Source organism: Mastomys coucha, unplaced genomic scaffold, assembly GCF_008632895.1.
Source record: "Mastomys coucha isolate ucsf_1 unplaced genomic scaffold, UCSF_Mcou_1 pScaffold13, whole genome shotgun sequence".
In the NCBI taxonomy this organism is placed as follows: Eukaryota; Metazoa; Chordata; class Mammalia; order Rodentia; family Muridae; genus Mastomys; species Mastomys coucha.
This window is the reverse complement of record NW_022196895.1, coordinates 72,167,661-72,186,806: the sequence shown is the minus strand read 5'-3', so window position 1 is coordinate 72,186,806 and position 19,146 is coordinate 72,167,661. Positions and strand designations below refer to the sequence as shown.

Below are 19,146 nucleotides of genomic sequence, written 5' to 3'. Positions count from 1 at the left end.
AGAGGTGGCATCGGGAACACTTTTGGTTTTTGAGACAGGGTTTCTCTAAGTAACGTTGACTGTTTTGGAACTCACTCTGTAGATCAGGCTGGCCTTGAACTTAAGAGATTTGCCTGTCCCTGCCTCCCACACGCTGGGATTAAAGGAATGCGCCACCACCACCCAGCTATCTGAACCATTTTTGAAGAGAACAGTGCCATTTTTCATGCATCAGGAAAAAGACATTCAAGGTCCTTAAGATCGAAATAGGCAAAAGCACTAGAACCAGAAGCAAACCTAGAGATTGTGTCTGCTGGGCCAGCACTAACAACCTTTAACATCTTCTTTGCCTTTATCTACTGCTCATCGAACGGTAAAGGTAAGCCACAGAGTTTAGACCAGGGGAGGAGATGGTAGACACCACAACACCGCCGTGCCATTGCCAGAGCATTTGTCTTATTACTTGTTGTCTTCTGTGGGGATGTACTTGGTGGTAGTGAGGTGCTAGGGATAGAACCCAGGGCCTTACACATGCTATGCTAATACTCCACCAGTGAGCCATTACTGACTGAACCATGCTATACTAATGCTCCACCAATGAGCCATTACTGACTGAACCATGCTATACTAATGCTCCACCAATGAGCCATTACTGACTGAACTTGACAGTTTCATACAGGTGTACAGGACACTGCTCTCATGCCCACCGCCTCTTCTCTCCCTTCCCACTCAGGCAGCCCCTCCCCCACCATGCCACATTCACACATTCATATCCTCCTACTTTATTTATAACTTGCTGATTTTAGCTAGGACTATCGGTAAACACAGCTTAGGAACTAGCCGTTGGAATCTGGTAGTCTCACTGTTGACCATGCAGTGGAATAAGACAATCTCTTCTCTTTGGAGACAGTACCAATAGTTAGCATGGAGGGGTCCAGCCCCATGAACCCTGTTCCTAGTCCATGACTAGCTGTTGACAGACCCAGGCTGGTAGAGACCAGATGCCAGCACCACAGCTGGTGTAGTTTGCATTGGCTGGGTCATACCTCAAGGACACCACTTTGCAGCTCTTCTTCCAGCTCTTACTTCAGTGGCTCCCCTCTTGACCACATTCCCAGAGTCTTAGGATGGTGTAAATGTCCTATTGAAGTCTAGGCACACAACCTTTCTCATCACCTTGGGCAACAGTGAGTTTCTTCACTCACTGCTTTTTGGTGCCTTCATCCAGTGTTCAAAGGCAAGCTTTGTTAAGAAAGGGAACAAGGAGCCCTACACTTTAAGCGTTGCATTCATACAGCAAGAACAACCTTGGATGGCTGACCATGAGAAGAAACTGGGGTAAGATACGAGGAGGCAATGGAATCATTCCCAGCTAGAGACAGGCTCAGAAGGGGAAAGCAGGACTAGATAAGACTGCTATGACTCTGTGTCCCTTCCCTCTCATGGTCAAGCACCCAAGGGGAACTGGAAAATGAAGAGGTGACAGCAGTCAGGAGGGGTGTCTCAGAACAGAGACACAACTGGCACGAACTGGTCTCCACAGCCTTGGCTGTGAACAGCAGAGATGGGACATAGCCAAGTTGTCTGAACTTTGCACATCGACAGTTATAGAACCTACGTAAAAATAGGAAATGGAGGTGGAGAACAGGAAAAGGTGAAATGATGGATGGAACCCTACAGAAACCGTGCAGAGCCAAGGGCTCAGAGCAGATCCTAGCAGGACTTGACCTCTGCCACTGAGCTACAGAAAAGTGTCAGGGACTTGAGGATGGGGTTTTAGTCACTGTGGGAACAGGAGCGGTCACTCTTGGAACAGTGAAGGCACACCTCACCCATGGCATCAAAGGCCTAGATATCAGTCAGTTTCTGTTGAGAATATTAGTTCCCACTGACGAGAGAGGAAGGACAGGGAAATGCTGAGATAGAAGGGAAATCTTAACTGTACTTAATACTCTCAAGTTATGAAATTTAACAAATGTAATTAGCTTTACATTTTCTATATTTTGTCTGCATGAATATATTGTGTGTGCTTTGATTACTGCTCTATTGCTGTAAAGAGCCAACATGACTAAAGAAAGCATTTAACTGGGGGCTTGCTTACAGTTTTGGAGAGGTCAGTCTATGACCATCATGGTGGCAAGCACACAGGCATGGCAATAGAGCAGTAGTTGAAAGCTTTACATCCGGATCCAGAGGCAACAGGCACAGAGAGACACTAGGACTAGCATGGCTTATGAAACCTTTCAACCCCAGTGAAGCATCTCCTCCAAGGCCACACCCCCTAGTCCCTTTCAAACAGTTCCACTAAGGACCAAGCATTCAAACATATGAGCCTATGGAAGCTATTCTCATTCAAACCATCATGGTCTATGTTATCACATGCATACAGAGCCTATAGAGGTCAGAAGAGGGCATCAGATGCCCTGGAACTGGAGTTACAGAAAGTTGTGAACTGCCATGTGGGTTCCATGCTAGGAATTGAACTCAGTTCCTCTGAAGACCAGCTGGTGCTCTTAATCACTAAGCCATCCTTCCAAACCCTAATTGTGTACCTTTAGAAAACATCCATAAATTAATACCGTAAAAATACTTTGGGCCTTTAATCCCAGCACTTGGGAGGCAGAGGTAGGCGGATTTCTGAGTTTGAGGCCAGCCTAGTCTACAGAGTGAGTTCCAGGACAGCCAGGACTACACAGAGAAACCCTGTCTCACAAAACCAAAAAAAAAAGTACTTTGGGGGTAATACAATTGCAAACTTTAAAAAAAAAAAAAAGTGACAGATTCTGACCCAATATCTGAACTTATCAAAAACACAACTAGCAAGTATCCCACAAACCTTCTCATGCTATATTAAGTTAGTTGAACATTATGCATGTACCTGATGGACTATGTTCAGTGGATCTGAATGTTGCCGCTAGCTAACTCTACTTCACTGTAAATTTTGATTTGGACACCTGCAATGGACTAGTAGAACAGGCTATGTTAAAAAAAAAAATGCATGACACATTTTAGTTCTTGTATTTATTAGTTCCAAACACCAATTTAAACAGGCCAACTATCGCCAGGTGGTGGTGGCGCATGCCTTTAATCCCAGCACTTGGGAGGCAGAGGCAGGAGGATTTCTGAGTTCGAGGCCAGCCTGGATTACAGAGTGAGTTCCAGGACAGCCAGGGCTAGACAGAGAAACCCTGTCTTGGAAAAAAACAAAACAAAACAAAACAGGTCAATTATCTTTTGTAGTCCTTACCCCAAGCCAAAAAATTACATTTCTACATATCTACTATGGCTTGAATTTCGCTTACTACATTTTTTAAAAAAATTTTCTTGTGACTGTCTGTTGATTCCTATGCTTAATGGTCTGAGGGAAGTATCCAGTATTTCCTGTTGTGCACGCACATACCAAACAATAGTTTTCTCACGCTCTTGGACTTCAGGCATTCTTACTGTTATTCGGGCATTCAGATTATTGTTTGTAGTGGTACTTTTGCATTTTATAAAAATAAGAGTATATTAAAAAGTGTAGAATCATTGCCCAGCAGGGGTGGTGCACGCCTTTAATCCCAGCACTTGGGAGGCAGAGGCAGAGGCAGGTGGATTTCTGAGTTCAAGGCCAGCCTGGTCTACAGAGTGAGTTCCAGGACAGCCAGGACTATACAGAGGAAACCCTGTTTCGAAAAAACAAAACAAAACAAAAGTGTAGAATCAGAAGGGTTAAAAACAACAAAGTACCTCAGCCACTAGATGCCAGTTAAAGACTACAAAATATTTTGTATTCACAGAAACGTGATTGTCAAGATAAATTTTGGGGCTGGCAGGCAGAATGTGGGGCAGGGGAGCCCATTTAATTATACACAGGACAATGTCCTCCGTCCTCTGAAAGCCACAGTAGGCAATGCTAGGCACAATATGGGTGATCACCTTGGGAGCTCTGACTTCACTGGCCACAGAAGCCAGTTAGGTTCTGGTAATGTAGAACAGGATACAGGTAACTGCCTTAAAAGAGGGGGAAGGGAAAGGAAAGAAGAAAGGAAAAAGAGAAAAAAGAAAGGCAATTCAACACCAGGGTCAAAACGCACCGCAAGCAGCTCCATCACTGCTAACCCATCAATAACATTTCCTTAAGCACTGCAGGCAGCGTCTTCAAGTGGGCAGCATCTCTGCGCGAGGGAAATGGCAGCAGTTCTCTGCACAGACGTGGTTTCTCTCCATCAATGATCCCATCTGCCTCTGGTAGGCCAGAGTAAGAATGCTTCTTATTCTGAAGAGACCAGCATGTGAACTTTCAGTCACATGACAACGGCCAAGTACACTGGTAACTATGAACTCTGAGGAAAAAAAACACACGGCTTTGGTTTTAACTCTGTGTTGATTCTATGAATTCAAACACCTGGAACCAAATGAACATTGTTAAGACTCTGCTTGGTCTCCCCAGTCTATCTTCCTCTTGGCTATATGGCCACCACATAGTAACAAGGCAAGGACCTGACAGAGGGATTCCCAAGGCCCCCACTTCCCACATTCCTTGGGAGTGTCTCCATGCTTTCTTCAGCTCAGAACTGTAGCATCCCCCACCCTGGACCTGGCCTCACGCTTACTTCAGACAAGTACTGGTTAGCATGGATGGTGCTCACTTGATGGTCTGTGTGGACTGGGCTTAGTCACTGTTGCCCAGCCACGTCCACGAATGCACTAGTGTGAAAGAGGATGAAGTACACAAGGGAAAATGCCTTCCTGCTGAGGGCACAGAATGGCCAGGCGGGCAAGGCTGTTCATGACGCACAGGTGATCCCAGGCCTGGCCCAGAAGCAGCTGCTGCTGCACACTTGGCACTTCCTACTGAGCTTCCTGTGGTTGCCATGCATTAGCTCTGCAGCCATGGCTAACTGCTCCAGAGCTTAACCCCCTCCAAGCTTGACATTCATGTACAGGCAGTGCCGATCCAGTGACAAGCTACATCAGCTCTGTGCTCTACGCTCGCAGCTCAAATGCTCACTCTTCATCCCTTAACCATCCTCAAAAAATCAATACCAAGGCCTCCCCCCCTTCCATGGGGAAATCCAGGAAACGGACATGTAAATCAGACTGATGGGGTGGTTTAATCCAGAAATAAACACAATCGTATCTCTGACCCCGTCTAATTTATTTCCCGTTACTTGGGAAATGATAAGCAAGGCTCACAACTCTCACAATATTTGAATTCTCTGACAGCTGAAGCAGGCAGCTGAGATCTGTCCCACCATTGAAGAGTGATCACTACAGCACAATGTCCTTCAAGTTCTCTATCCACCCTGTGTTCTCGGTTAAACTACCTTTTAGATGCGCTACTTCTGTTGAGAAATACTCAGAGCACTTGCAAATTATACAGGCCGTCTCACCATGACCAATCTTAAAGGGCTTGTAGGTTCAGAGCTTCCCAAGCAGCTACTGATTGGCTTAAGCTACGCATAAAGAACTGCTATCCTCGGTGACGGTGACCATGCTGGTTTGAGTAAAGGCACACAGACTGTTAACAGTCAGACAAACTGAAAAGCTGTGGACACAAAATACTTACTTTTAATGGTAACACTGCTCTCGACTCTGGACATTTCTGTACTTAACAGATACTACAATCACATATTCTGATAATGAATTTTTCTCAGGGTTTCTTTAATTACAGGGGGTAAGGAACAGACAGTAAGAAAGTGGAAGCAGGACAGAAAATGTTGACATTCTGGTAAATAAAACTGTGCCCTGCTATATATAAACGTTAGAAATTCTGAGCACTAAAATTTAGTTCTCCAGTTTAAGTTTATTCACCTATATTTGGTTTTATTTAAATAGATTAACCAGGTGTGTCATGTGTAGAATGCATTACTTAAAAATTAAAAGTAGACGCTCTTTTCAGTGATTTTCATTTTGAGAAAAGTTTTTTTTTTCTCTTGCTTCCCTTACACAGGTATCCTATAGCTAGGTGGTAGCGGCACACACCTATAATCCCAGCACTTGGGGAGGCAGAAGCAGGTGGATCTCTGTAAGCTCAAAGCCAGCATAGCGAGTTCTAGGACAGCCAAGGCTACACAGAAAAACCCTGTCTCAAAAAACACCCCCTCCCCCAAACCCACAAATCAACAAAATACAACCAAACAAAAAAAATCAAACCATCAAGTAGACTGCAATAAACAAGTTCCTCCTATAACTACTACAGAGCATTTCAAGAGACGAGTGCTCTGCAGGCCGTCGAGCCTGTTGTAGATGAAAGCTCGCACTTATATCTATAAAATTCAATTCCGGACAAAATGGGTTCATGATTGACCGAGAGTGTTCTAAACTGCCACACACAAGAACTAGACTAAAAAGCGAGACTGACATTGGGCACGGTGACATGGCTCTAATTCCAGCACTCAGGAAACAGAGGCAGACACATCTCTTGTGAGCTCAAAGCCAGCCTGGCCTACAAAACTTAGTTCCAAGACAGCCAGGGCTGCTACACAGAGAAATCCTTCTTGAAAAACAAAAACAAAAGTTGGAATGAAGAAAGTTGGGTTCTTGGGCAAAAACGTTTCCCCCCTTTTAACAGAAAGGGGCAAGCTAGACATTCCTATTAAAATACTTTATTCCAAGGGCAAAATGGACTCGTTTAGTTTTCACCTTCTCACAGTAGCCCAAACACTTTTATACAAATAACTACTTAAAAAGTTGAGTCATGTGCACAAACATGGTATTTACATGGTGCAGTATGATTAAATGCTGCTAATAACAAGCCAGCAGAGACAAGATCTCCCGTGGAAACAACATACCATTTAAAGGCAGAGGGCATAATCCTCCAGTTGCTGTTCAACTAGCGTGACTTCAGAGCAAACTGCTGTTAAGCAACCGGTTGAAGACTGCCAATTTGCTACCATCAAATGCATAGGTGCCACTAGTGTCTCAAGGGAGTTCTCTACCAAACCATGTAAATGAGCAAAACTCAGCATCTTCACATGCAGAGACTGTTGTGCAAACAGAGCATACGACACTGCCATGCACCCCACCCTCACGGGTACATTCCTGAATGCTACAGCACTTGACGCCAGAGACCCAGCCTTTATGGTAGCTCGTGGCTGTCAATCCTCTGCTTGGCACTGACCCTGGCTGCTTAGTAAGTCATGTCTGGGTTTCTCCCATGTCCACATGCACAAGGTACACTCTAAGTCCCTAACCCTTGAACAATGCCCTCCCAACGTCCTTCCTGGATCAGGTGTTCAGAAGTACCACTGTTTTCCTCTGGATCCCATCTCTTTACAATTTTAGAACTTTTAAAATTAACAGTATTATGAGGCAGAGGACAAAAAACAAAACAAAAATACCTCAAATTCTATTTACACTGTTAATTCTTATGGTAACATTTAACTCCCAAACTTCCTGGGGAAGCAAGCTTCGTCTATTACTGATTTACCCCTGAACATCTGCATGAATTTGGACTCAATGATTTTGCCTTCTGTTAGTATGAGAATGCAAACCCTATAGTCCTAACACGTACAAAGTACGGTAAACTCCTTTTCACCGGAACGATCAGTTAAAAGGATTTTTCACATGCCTATTCACTGAAGACTTTCAGACTCCAGTTTGTGAACTTCTAAACTTCAGAGTGTCTTGATTTTGATGGAAACAAAGTCTGTCAAAGATGAAGCTGGAGCCCATGAATTGACGGGAAGGGGGAAAGACACAACTTGTTACTGTTCTACGTATGGTATGTTAAGTAGGCAAATGTGGAGGGCAGAGGACAACTTTGCAGTCACTTCTCTTCCTACCTTCATGTGAGTTTTGGGGATCAAGTTCAAGTGTAGAGGTCTGCACAAGGGCTTGTACCCACTGAATCCTCTTGCCCTACTCCAACAAATATATATATATATTGACTAGCTAATGCAGTCTTCACCCTACCTTTTGCATGTGTGTGCCACTAAAGAATGACTGCAGGGGTGACATCAGCCTGCCATCCACACTTCTGTCTTGTCCTAAAGGAACTCAATTCACTTTGAGGAGGACGAGTGGTGTTCAAGCGTGAAGAGCTTAACGGCTCTCTGTGTTCTGCAACTTCAACAGCAGCCACATAGTGTCCACTGTAGAGAACCAGCACTAGAGCAGGCTGGTCAACAGGCATTCCTAAAGTTGGAGGCACTCCAGTCAGGTTACCTCAAGGGCTGTTGCAGCAACAATGATAACAAGTGCATTTTAGGTTGTCTTTATTATAGTTAGATGCTATAGCAGTTTTAATAGTAAACCTGTTTTACTTGCAATAGAAATGTTCAACTCATTAATGCCTGTGCTGTTCCATGCCAATAGGGTTGTGCACATGGCTCCTGAGGGTCTTTTGCTCAGACAGGAAGCGTCTCAGTTACTTCACGCTGATCATGTAACTCTGACATTAGGTCTCTAGTACTTTTCACGGCCTTACAAAACAATAGAAACAGTTATGTGGTATTAAGTATATTTACAGGATAAACTTGAATTTCATTATTTTTGTTTAAAACATAAATGGTGCCTATTATCACTAATTTGCCACGGCAAACTGGAATTAAAACATGAAACTAGTACTGTGTAGTGTTTTTGGGTAAGCAGGGCCTATATGTCTGAGAAAGGGATAGGAAAAGTCCGTGTGTCACATCAAGTTAAAAAAAAAAAAAGAGAGAGATACTCTTAAGAACACACCTGTACATATATGAAACCCCCTTTTCTTTTTGTATTCACATAACTTAAACAAAAGATACCAAAGTGTAACAGTCTCACAAAGGCCACCTTATACCAAAATCAAAACAAACTGGATCCCATAATGACATGGTAAGTAACTCAAATGTTTCTTTTTAATGCTAGGAATAGTGTCCACCTTCCGAGGGCGACAGGACTGTTAACACAGAGAGCAAAGGCAGAAAGTGAATGCACAGAGACACACACAAATCTGTATAAAAATGCACCAGAAATCACAGAACATTTAAGCAACATTTTCTTAAGTAGAATTATTTGTTTAATACATTGAATAGACTGAAATATTTGGTGTGGACAAGAAATAAGTATTTCACAATTTTAACTGGAAACCAGCTGTAATAAAGCCTCAGCTCATTGTTACACACACACACACACACACACACACACACACACACACACGCACACACACATGCACACCAACCCACATACACCATTTTCTGACAATCTTTGAGAGGAGGCTTACAAACAACACACGTAGTATGTCTATCACAGTGCACTGCATCAGCCACTGAGGACTACCAGCGAGCAGGACCGGGCTTTATGTCTGCCAAGCAGCATCATGAAGTCCATGGTGTCTTAGAACACCCCTTGGCTCCTGAGCTCTGCCTAGCTGGTAAGCACCTTGAGAGTGAGGAGGCCAGAAAGACTTGAGAGCAGAGGGTTCCGGCTCTATGGGGACACTGATTCCTTTACCTGCTTCTGGATGACACAGCTAAGTCATTTTAAGACAGCATCCACCAAAAAGAAACACAGTAACACATTCTGGCTTCTTGAGCAGGGCAGACAGACTGGGAAATTTTTCAGCAAAGACCATGTTTGCTTTCCCTTATAAGAGAAGACATCTATAGTTTCACACTGTTTCTGTTACAAGAACTCCTAAGGACACAAAGTGTACTCACACCTACACAGGTCATCCCAATCTTGTTGCCTCTTTTCATTCCATACTCAACTCCATTGCTCCCTGTGTTATTTATTGTAAATCTTAGGTTGTATCCATAGTAATGAGTGATTACAGAACACATAGGTGAGTCCTAAAAATGTTGACAGCCATGGGCTAACCCAACAGTTATCAGCTAGGATGACATTAGTATAAGTCCTGAGGACACCTAAGCGGACAACTTTTCCCAGGACCCCTAGGACTCACTTTGGTTGGCACTTAGCGGTGCACATTTGGAACATTTGTCCCAGGCATGGCTGGGACTAGTCACCTTCCCTTAATATGTGCAGAGAAAAGAATTTCCGAGGACATAAGGCTCCTTAAAGACATTGGACTTTGAGCTTTCTTGCTAAAGGCTACTTCCTCCAAACTGGCTAAGCAGCTGGAAGCCCGGAAATACCTTACGGTCAGTTAACTTAGACCACGTACACTGAGTGGGAGTAGATCAGACTTCACTCTTGAAACCCACTTTCAGACAAGACTTTCCAAGTCTCCTGTTCCATTTTGCATAGCATCTTACCATGTGTTGAGAGTTTCTGAGCTAAATGAGTATCTAGTTTCATGTATCCCAACTATCACACATTCTTATTTCATACGTGAAGCCAGCCAAGCTTGAAGGTACCTGCAAAGGTCCAGAGCCACACTACTGTGTACCGAGTTCCCAGGACGGTCAACCTTGAGGCAGGAGGCACTCTCTGATGCTTTCTGACTTGGCTTCCAATGAAGCTGCAGCCTTAGCCAATCACTGTGGATTTTCTTGGTTAGCCCACCTATGAAGTGCTGAGTGTTACAGATCACTACCACCGACAAAGAAAGTCAAATACTTATGCCTTATGTTAGGGTCAATAAAAGTGTAAATGAAGTCGAATGTAAAGCTGGTCTAATGTGTGCCCAACCTGAGTTCTGCATTTTACCAAGAAATAGTCTGGATCGGTATGTACGCACACGGTGTGGTTAAGTTCAGAGGCCAGAGGTTGGCAAACTATTCTCGTGATTTAAACCAATCTCTGTAAACTAACTCTCAAACCAATAATCCACTACACTTGTGGAGCAAGGACAGGTGTGCACCAGCTAGGCACTGGCCCCTCAGGGCATGTTTCTTCTCAGCTGGAGCAGTTCACCAATGTCAACACTGATGGTGGCCGGCCACTTTCTTAGGGACTCTCTTCAGGAAGACAGACTTCCATCCCCACAGACAAATGCTTCCCAAAGCCAACCCTATGACACAACACTGTGAAGGGCACAACTTAATACAGCCTTAGGAACATAAAGTTAATTAGTGTTTAACACTGTAATCAGCCAGGAACCTTAAAGCCACAGAGAAGGGTAACAGCAGGTTTGGAAGTAGACTAATCAGTGTTTTCCATTACTTTAAAGCTTTGTATCTGTTCTTTTTGTTTGTTTGTTTGTTTGTTTCTGAGACAGGGTTTCTCTGTGTAGCCCTGGCTGTCCTGGAACTTAACTCTGTAGACCAGGCTGGCCTCGAACTCAGAAATCCGCCTGCCTCTGCCTCTCAAGTGCTGGGATTAAAGGCGTGCGCCACCACCGCCCGGCTTGTATCTGTTTTTATATTGCATATTTGGTTATTTGAAAATTACTTCAAGTCAGAAACAAGGAGTAAATTCTTACCTTCCATCTCAAAATAGCAATGATAAGCAGTATGCAGCAGTGAGTCCCCAGATTGGTGAGCATTAACCTAACAGGAGCTGTAACATTAAGTGGCACTGACCTGGTGTAAGAAAGCTGTACAAGGTCTGAGGAATAGATCACAGAGACATGACAGAAGCAGCCTGTCACAAAGCAGTCCCACCTTCAACAGATCCTACCATTGTCACTGCCACCTGTGGGTGTGTGCAGGGGTGTGCACAATTACGATACCTGACAGTGAATCTCTGTGAGCCTGAGCCTTTGGGTGTGATGCTGTCCCAGCAGTGTTACATTGCCCTTCGCTCCTCACATGGCTTTCTCTTCCTAGGTCAGGTGTTAGCTCACACATCACTCTCCAGATGTCCTACCAAAAGCATCCTCTCTGCCGTTCGTTCACTAGACACACCGTCTACCTCCTATGCAGACACTGGAGCGTGCTAGCGTTAAACCAACTGCCATCTTAGCAAAGGCGGGAGCTACAGCTACTGTGCTCACTTTCACCCAAAGTTAAGGAAGTTCATGGCACATTAATAGGTGAACAATAAATATCTGAATAAAAAATTACTATACCAAATTTACATGAACACATAACACACACACACACACACAAATATAGGAAAATGAGAAATATCCAATAGAAAACAAGCAAATGCTGAAAAGCATCAAAAATGATTTCTGTACACACATGAATATGGTCTCAAAGAGTTAAGTACCAAAGGTGTTTGTCTGCAAAAATATGAAAGTTTACAAAAAGGAGGCCAGGTGTTTGTAGGGAGTAGCAGACAAGAAAGGAGTCAACACTGGACATGATTGTTGTGTGCTGCAGAACGGAGGACCAACAGAACAGCTGGGATCTCCTTGCAGAGCAGAAAGGTCAGTAAACCATACACCCAGGATTAGTCAAGAAGACCTACGTCCACAGCTAACTGCGGGCTAGAAATCTTGCTAAACGGCTTAGCTCACAATATTTAAAATTTTGAAACTAGGTAAAATAACATTCTATTTATAAATTACATACAATGCACTTTAAAAACAGATGGCCCTATCAGCTGACGGACGACACCTCAGCGTCACTCTAACACATTTACAAAAGGGTCTGCTCTGTAACACAACCTGGCAGTGAGTGAAACGAGGCCAAAGGTCGGCTGCCTTTACAGAAAGGTACTTTATTGTTAGACCGGCTTTGGAGGAGGAAACATACTGAGATGATTCTAGAATAGCCCTGAAAATAATATACTGCCACCTGTGCATGTTCGAGACAAAAGTTAATCAACAGAACAACTGGTTATACACATCAGTTCTCATCTGCTGAAGTCTGGTTATTAGACAAAAGGACTTACTGCCCACATAAACCTTTACTGGAATTAACTAACCCAGAAGTCATCAGTGTAACTATTTACTGCAATGACATGATACTGTACTGCTCTCATCAGAACAGAAATGGGATGAAGAGCCTCCAAGGTCCCAGTAAGGTTTCCTTCTAATGCAACTCAGCAGAAAGTGGTCACAAAAAGAATGACTGCTAAGATCCACTGGACACAGTAAGGACTTCCAAGTTAATCCACTTGTCTTCCCCCAAGAGTTTGTTTATTTTTGGTAAAAGGCAGAAAAATTAGTTTCTACAAGGAAAATCTGCTTCTAAATGATAATTTGAAAATCTTGATATATATATATATTATATATTAAAAAAGACACAAAAATAACGGAGAAGTGGGAGGAACAGATTAGGTACTGTCATCTTATAAAGGCTTGCCTAGACCAAGAAGCAGCACACACACCTCATTTATGCAAACTAAGAATGTATACAAACAGCAGAGTACTGCAATACTGGGTCTGGACACATTACCTGTACACAACTACTACTGTTATTAATAACCTTTGGGACGCTGTCTTATGCCCAACAAGACGTCATTAAGTCTTTAAGTCTTCTTTTTCCCCTCTGGGGAGGGCATTTCTAGACACTAATTTTCCCATCTAATATTCAAATATAGGAAACAGATTCCACAAGGTGCTTTAACTGATGAGATCTCAAGTGCTGTTTTCGCTCTGGAATTTTTGGATAGCAAACAGTCCACGGGATCATACATGAATACTACGACGGAGAGTTGTCACATCAAGTCTCTGATGAGCTTAGCGGTGATGGACTTTACGACATGCTTGAGCATCGCACTGAAGGGGATCCCATCTGAGTTAATACTTTGTCCAACCACTGCAGAGGGCCATTCAGATGCAGTTCAATCCAGCAAGGGGTACTTGTTACTGTCTGCCTCCTGTTGAAAGAATACAACAATTAGGAAACTGAAAGGTTGCATATAATAAAATAATTTTTTTAAGAATAATTATTAGTTTTGTGTATATAGTTATTAGTTTTAAAATGGTTGAATTTTAGTGAGTTTTGTCCTTTCACAAGAACTTTCTCTGTGTGCGGCACACATGTGTGTTCAGGGGCACGCAGAGGCGAGAGGGAGCTGGGTGATTTCCTGAGTCGGGGTCACTCCCTATTCTAGCTGGCCTGGCTGGCCGGCCAGCAAACTCCTAGAGCCCATCTGCCCCCGAGCCCCACTTCCTCAGTCGTAGCACCCCAGCTCCACCAATGCTGGTGTTACAGACACTCACAGCCATGTCTGGTTCTTGTAGGCACTAGAGTTTCACACTTAAGTCCTTGTACTTGACAATTTTAGAGCTCTACCAACTGAGCCATCTCCCCAGAATTCCATCTTTTTGAAAGTTTAAAAAAACATCCTTTTCTTCTGAAGTTAAATTAGTCTACTGACACTATTATTTAAATATCACCTCAAAAGGGATACCTATGAGAGAAAATTTAGGTACTACTTAGTAAATGAGGGCAGGAAAGATTGCCCCAAGGAAACTGACACATATGGTCGCCCTACTTTTACATGTGTCAGTGAAACCTAACTGGAACAAGGTTCAAATTTAAAGTCTACTGAAAAAACTAAATCCTTGCTACACAATATTAAGACTTGAAGCTAAAATTTCTCTAAGATACACAACAAGAAACATCCTGGTCAGTAACATCCCTCAGGCTTCTACTTTAAAAAGCAAAATTAAAACCTTCTAGTGCTTTAACCCAGGGGCCACTGCCTACTCCCTGATCACAGACATTTTGTTACTCTACTCTCAGGCACTGGACTCTATCTTACTTGCTACAAAGTTAGTATACATTTACTTTTGCTTCTTCAATATCATATTCTTCAACCATGACAAAAGGCCATCATCAGCTCTCCATATCAAAACAATTCACACCCAATAGCATTTAGGACTAGACACCCAAGAGGCTGATGGCTCTGCAGGTAAGATATGCAATGCTCTTTTAGAGGACTAACTTTAGTTACCAGGGCCCACATCTGACAACTCATAAACACCTCTAACTCCAGTTCTAGGGGATCTACGACCCTCTTCTGGATTTCACAGGCACTGCTATTCACAAAAGCACAGACATATATATCACATATATATATGATACACACGTAATTAAGAGCACTGTAGGGAAGCTCGGTGTCCAAGCATGTAAGCAGTGCTCTTTATCACATGCTATCAACCCAGCAGATGCCTGGGTTTTCAGTATGCTCTAGCCAACTTCCAAGTACAGGCATATGATTTTCTACAAGACTTTCTACCATGCTTGCGTGGGTAGCAGGCTGGGAGACACATAACACTAACACCAGCAGGCTAGGGGAATGCAGAGAGAGACAACAGGTGAGGGGGACTACACTTGTTCTCAACTGACCTGTTCAGTCTTACTTTTATCCTACTTCTAATCAAAGGGCTATTCTGTTTCCTATCTCCTGAAACCCTTGATGCATCTTCTAGAACCAAGATTACGTGCCATTCCAAGAGGAAGCCTCCCTTGAGTACAAAGTAGCCACCTCTGGTTTTATAAAATGCGTATTTATAGCCAACTTAGCCTTCTCTTCTATAATACAGTAATTTCAAGTTTCTTATCTACAGGCCTCATGTAATTCATGCATGGCCATGACCTCCCAGACACATCACAACACCTCGCTTATGTGTTTCTAAGGATTAAATCCAGCACCTCACACAGGACACACAAGCATTCCACCAACTGACTTATATACTTAGCCCTCTTTCTTTTATTATTTTATATAAAGATCTGTTGAACTTCATTCAACATTTATGTAGACATAAATGAACTACAGAAGATACAAAGAAGGGAATGAAAACAATCACAGTGTAGAGGCTAAACACTCGAGCGTGGGATTCATACCGGTACTCTGCTCCCCAGCCCTTCACGAAGCTCATTCTTATGGTGCACATTCGGGTTAGCTGATAAACGGCTTCAAAACCCTGGTTAACAGACTGAGCCAGAAGAGCAGCAAACTCTTGGTTGTTGAAGATCTTCAGGTTACAGCCTAGAATTGAGAAACAGTAAAATATACTATTATTAAAAAATATTTTTAAAAGGATCTATGTTTTAGAATGAGCGTACAAATCAGCTCCTAATTCCTAACATCACTAGCAACTAGCAAAGGTAATGAAGCAAGTGAGAGGAGGTTTATTTACAGGGTTGCATCCATACCTGGTGGGATCTTACACACTGTTGCAGGGTGCCAGCCGTATCTCTGGTTACAGTTGGGGCTCTGCACAAAGATGGCACTGTCACTTAGGCACTCGGCAAACACTTCCCCACCTATGTAATACAAGCGCACGCCCCTTCCTAAAACAAAGCACAGGGTTAGCTCTGCAGCGCTTGCTCTGTCCGTGTTCCTGCACATCATCCAAAGCGAACTCTAAGCTCTTTCCATGACTTCTGTTCATAGCCATGCTTTCCTGAACTGTAATTCCAAAATAGACCACAGGATCTTTCTCAAGGATTTTTAACAATAATTTTGACTTTTCAAAGTAATGCTCATAAAAATATTTGAACAATAAATAAAAGTATATAATAGTGAGCCGGTTTCATACAAATTACCTGTTCTTTTAAAATTCACTTAAATATTGAGTTAATTTTGAGTAAATTAACTAATGACTGGGCAAAATTTCCTTAAGAAGCCCACAAAGTTAAAAAAAAAAAGATCACGTCCACCCTACTATGTAAGGTCCGAAACTGCCTACTTCGTAGTGCAATCACACACTAGGTTAAGAGAGTTTAGATGGAACTGAAGTAGCAGCACAGCTGCTTTTGTTATGAGGCAGAGGGACTAACCAGTCACACCAACAGCAAACCATAGGGAGAGGATAGATGGAGATGCTGCCATCCGCTGTCTTAAGACTATGTGAAACATCAATCATGCATTGAGCTTTGAGTAAAAGATGAGGTGCAAGGTTGAGGATATACCCAGAGGGCAATGTGCCTGTGTAACAGAGTTGTGGAAAACCCCCAGCATGGGAGGGATAACAATTAAGTACAAAAGTAGACTTTTCAGACAACTGCCTGACCAAATCACACGATAAACTAACAAAAGTTGTTTTAAAAATATTAAAGATAATCTAAAATTATAGTAAACTAAAATTCAGTTGAGTGACATGAAAAAGGGTAGAGAAAACCACTAATTTTCTTTAAAATACAAAGGTCTCATTAAAACACAAAAACATGGACAATAAAATCCTATGTAAGTCGAGTCAGGGAGGCTGTTCGCAGCCTGTATCTGCAGTGGCATTGAACTCCTTAGCAAGACAATCCAAAGTAACAAGATTTGCCAAGCTCACACAAAGCCACCCACATTTTCTAGCTGTTATCGGTTACAGAGTCAGCATTAATTTTTAGTAATCAGCATCACTTTTCAGGTGAGGAAATGGTTAATCCCAACGAGGCAGAAGCAAGCGGAGGTTGAAGAAGTGATCAGATGATGCTCGCTATTCGCAGCTCTACACTTTTTGCCTTGCTGGTTAAAAAATACTAAGCTTCCCAGTCAATTTATGTACACGCATTTATAATCATGGAAATTTACCACATCAGATGTGTAAACTGAGATAAAAACTTAAAACAACAAATCTATTAATACAAACAAGGTTTATAAAAAAATAACCATTTCAAACTTAAATCAGGAGCAAGTGGGAGTACTTCAGCCTGACAAGTGTCTTTAATGTCTGGCACAGAGCAGACCTGAATTCCCACATGAGGTCTACCCTCATCTCTTCTAAATCCTATGTGTGAAGCTCCGACGGCCCACGTTCTGATGTGGAGAAGCAGCGGGCAGTAATGCTTCTCCACATCACGAAGTAATGGGAAAGTAATGCTGATCTCACACAAGTGCCAAGATGGCTGAACATGGTCTTTTTTGTTTTTTTGACTAAGACACTGAGCAAGTAGGTTATTTTTACATGTATTTACCAAAGAGTGTTCAATATAGATAAAGTTGAAGACAAACGTTTGCAGATTAATAATCACCAAGGTCCTACCAAAGGGTTTCACGGGTAGAGATGAAGCTGGGCTTTTCCATACAAGCTTTTGTTCGAACACTATATACTACTGTCTGTATTATGAGTAAATTGCACCTTTTCACACAAAGAAAATAACACATACCTATATGCCTCCTTGTCATCTCTACGGTGGCGTTTCGGTTAACATTGGAGAGCAAGCCTAAGCAGAACCTCTCCGAGTTTGATGGGTCCGTGAAGCCATCTACAGTGAGCGAGGGCTGTGATGCATGGAAGGTCTCGCCAACCCTCTGGTTTAGTTCATAGTATGCGATTGAACACCAGAAAGCAGGTTCCGAGTAAGTAACTGGCTGTAAATCTGAAGTACAAGAAGAGATGCTGGATGAACAATACGAGATGCTGAGCACCACGGACACACTACACAGTGCAGACAGGCAAGGCTGAGGAAGTCAGAGGGACATCTCCATAGGGCAGACCAGCTTGTCAGTGTTTTTCATATAAAACGTATTTATGAGGCTGGAGAGATGGCTCAGCAGTTAAGAGTAGCTCTTCCAAAGGTCCTGAATTCAAATCCCAGCAACCACATGGTGGCTCACAACCATCTGTAATGAGATCAGGTACCCTCTTCTGGTGTGTCTGAAGACAGCTACAGTGTACTTACATATAATAAATAAATAAATCTTAAAAAAAAAACAACTTATGTCCATAGATCATACTAGATATACAGTTTTTAAAAACTTCCCCATCTCATAAAGTTAATTTATGCTGGATTATTTATGTTTTAAATAATAACAACAGAAAAAATAGGTCACCCTACTGTACTTGGGTGCATATTAAAATGTATCATGAAGGTGATTTTGGACAGGACAAAATATAGAGTTGAAGAAACAGAAAAGTCAAAAGTCACAGAAAGAAGAAATACTACATTGGGAGATTCAATACACTTTCCTGACTATCTGCATACATGTAAGAAACAGCGTGTGCTAGTGAAAACTTTTGAAAATGAGGACTGTGATGGTTTGTATATGTTCAGGAGTGGCACTATTAGAGGGTGTGGGCTTTAAGATCATCATCTTAGCTGCCTGGAAGTCAGTATTCTGCTAGCAGCCTTCAGATGAAGATGTAGAACTCTCAGCTTCTCCTGCACCATGCCTGCCTGGATGCTGCCATGCCCCTGCCTTGATGATAATGGACTGAACCTCTGAACCTGTAAGCCAGCCCCAATTAAACGCTGTCCTTTTAAGAGTTGCCTTGGTCACGGTGTCTGTTCATAGCAGTGAAACCCGAACTAAGACAAGGACCACACACAATTAACTTTGTACCGAAATGTATCGAAAGGAAGATTACAAGAGAAAAAAATGTGACATTTTTGTAAAATAAATTTCAACACGTAGAAGCTGAAGAATATGAAACAGCAGGAGAAATGTGGGCCCAAAATAAGCAACACAAAACTGTGTGTGCGTATACGTGATTGTGTATATACACATCTTTCCTACTGACTG

The 19,146-nt window shown here is 42.6% G+C and overlaps 1 protein-coding gene across 5 annotated transcripts in view; it reads right to left on the bottom strand.

The window, feature by feature from the left end:
* Positions 1-8,768: 8,768 nt before the first annotated feature.
* Positions 8,769-19,146, bottom strand: part of Smad2 (SMAD family member 2) — a 67,461-nt gene continuing 57,083 nt past the window's right edge. For all 5 annotated transcript variants that reach the window (XM_031366067.1, XM_031366064.1, XM_031366066.1 and 2 more), the window contains 4 exons: positions 17,790-18,002; positions 15,843-15,980; positions 15,531-15,675; positions 8,769-13,554 (listed from right to left, as the gene is read on the bottom strand). In XM_031366067.1, the coding sequence (XP_031221927.1) occupies positions 13,431-13,554; positions 15,531-15,675; positions 15,843-15,980; positions 17,790-18,002 (620 nt within the window). In that variant the 3' untranslated portion in view covers positions 8,769-13,430. The remainder of the gene's footprint in view (positions 13,555-15,530; positions 15,676-15,842; positions 15,981-17,789; positions 18,003-19,146) is intronic.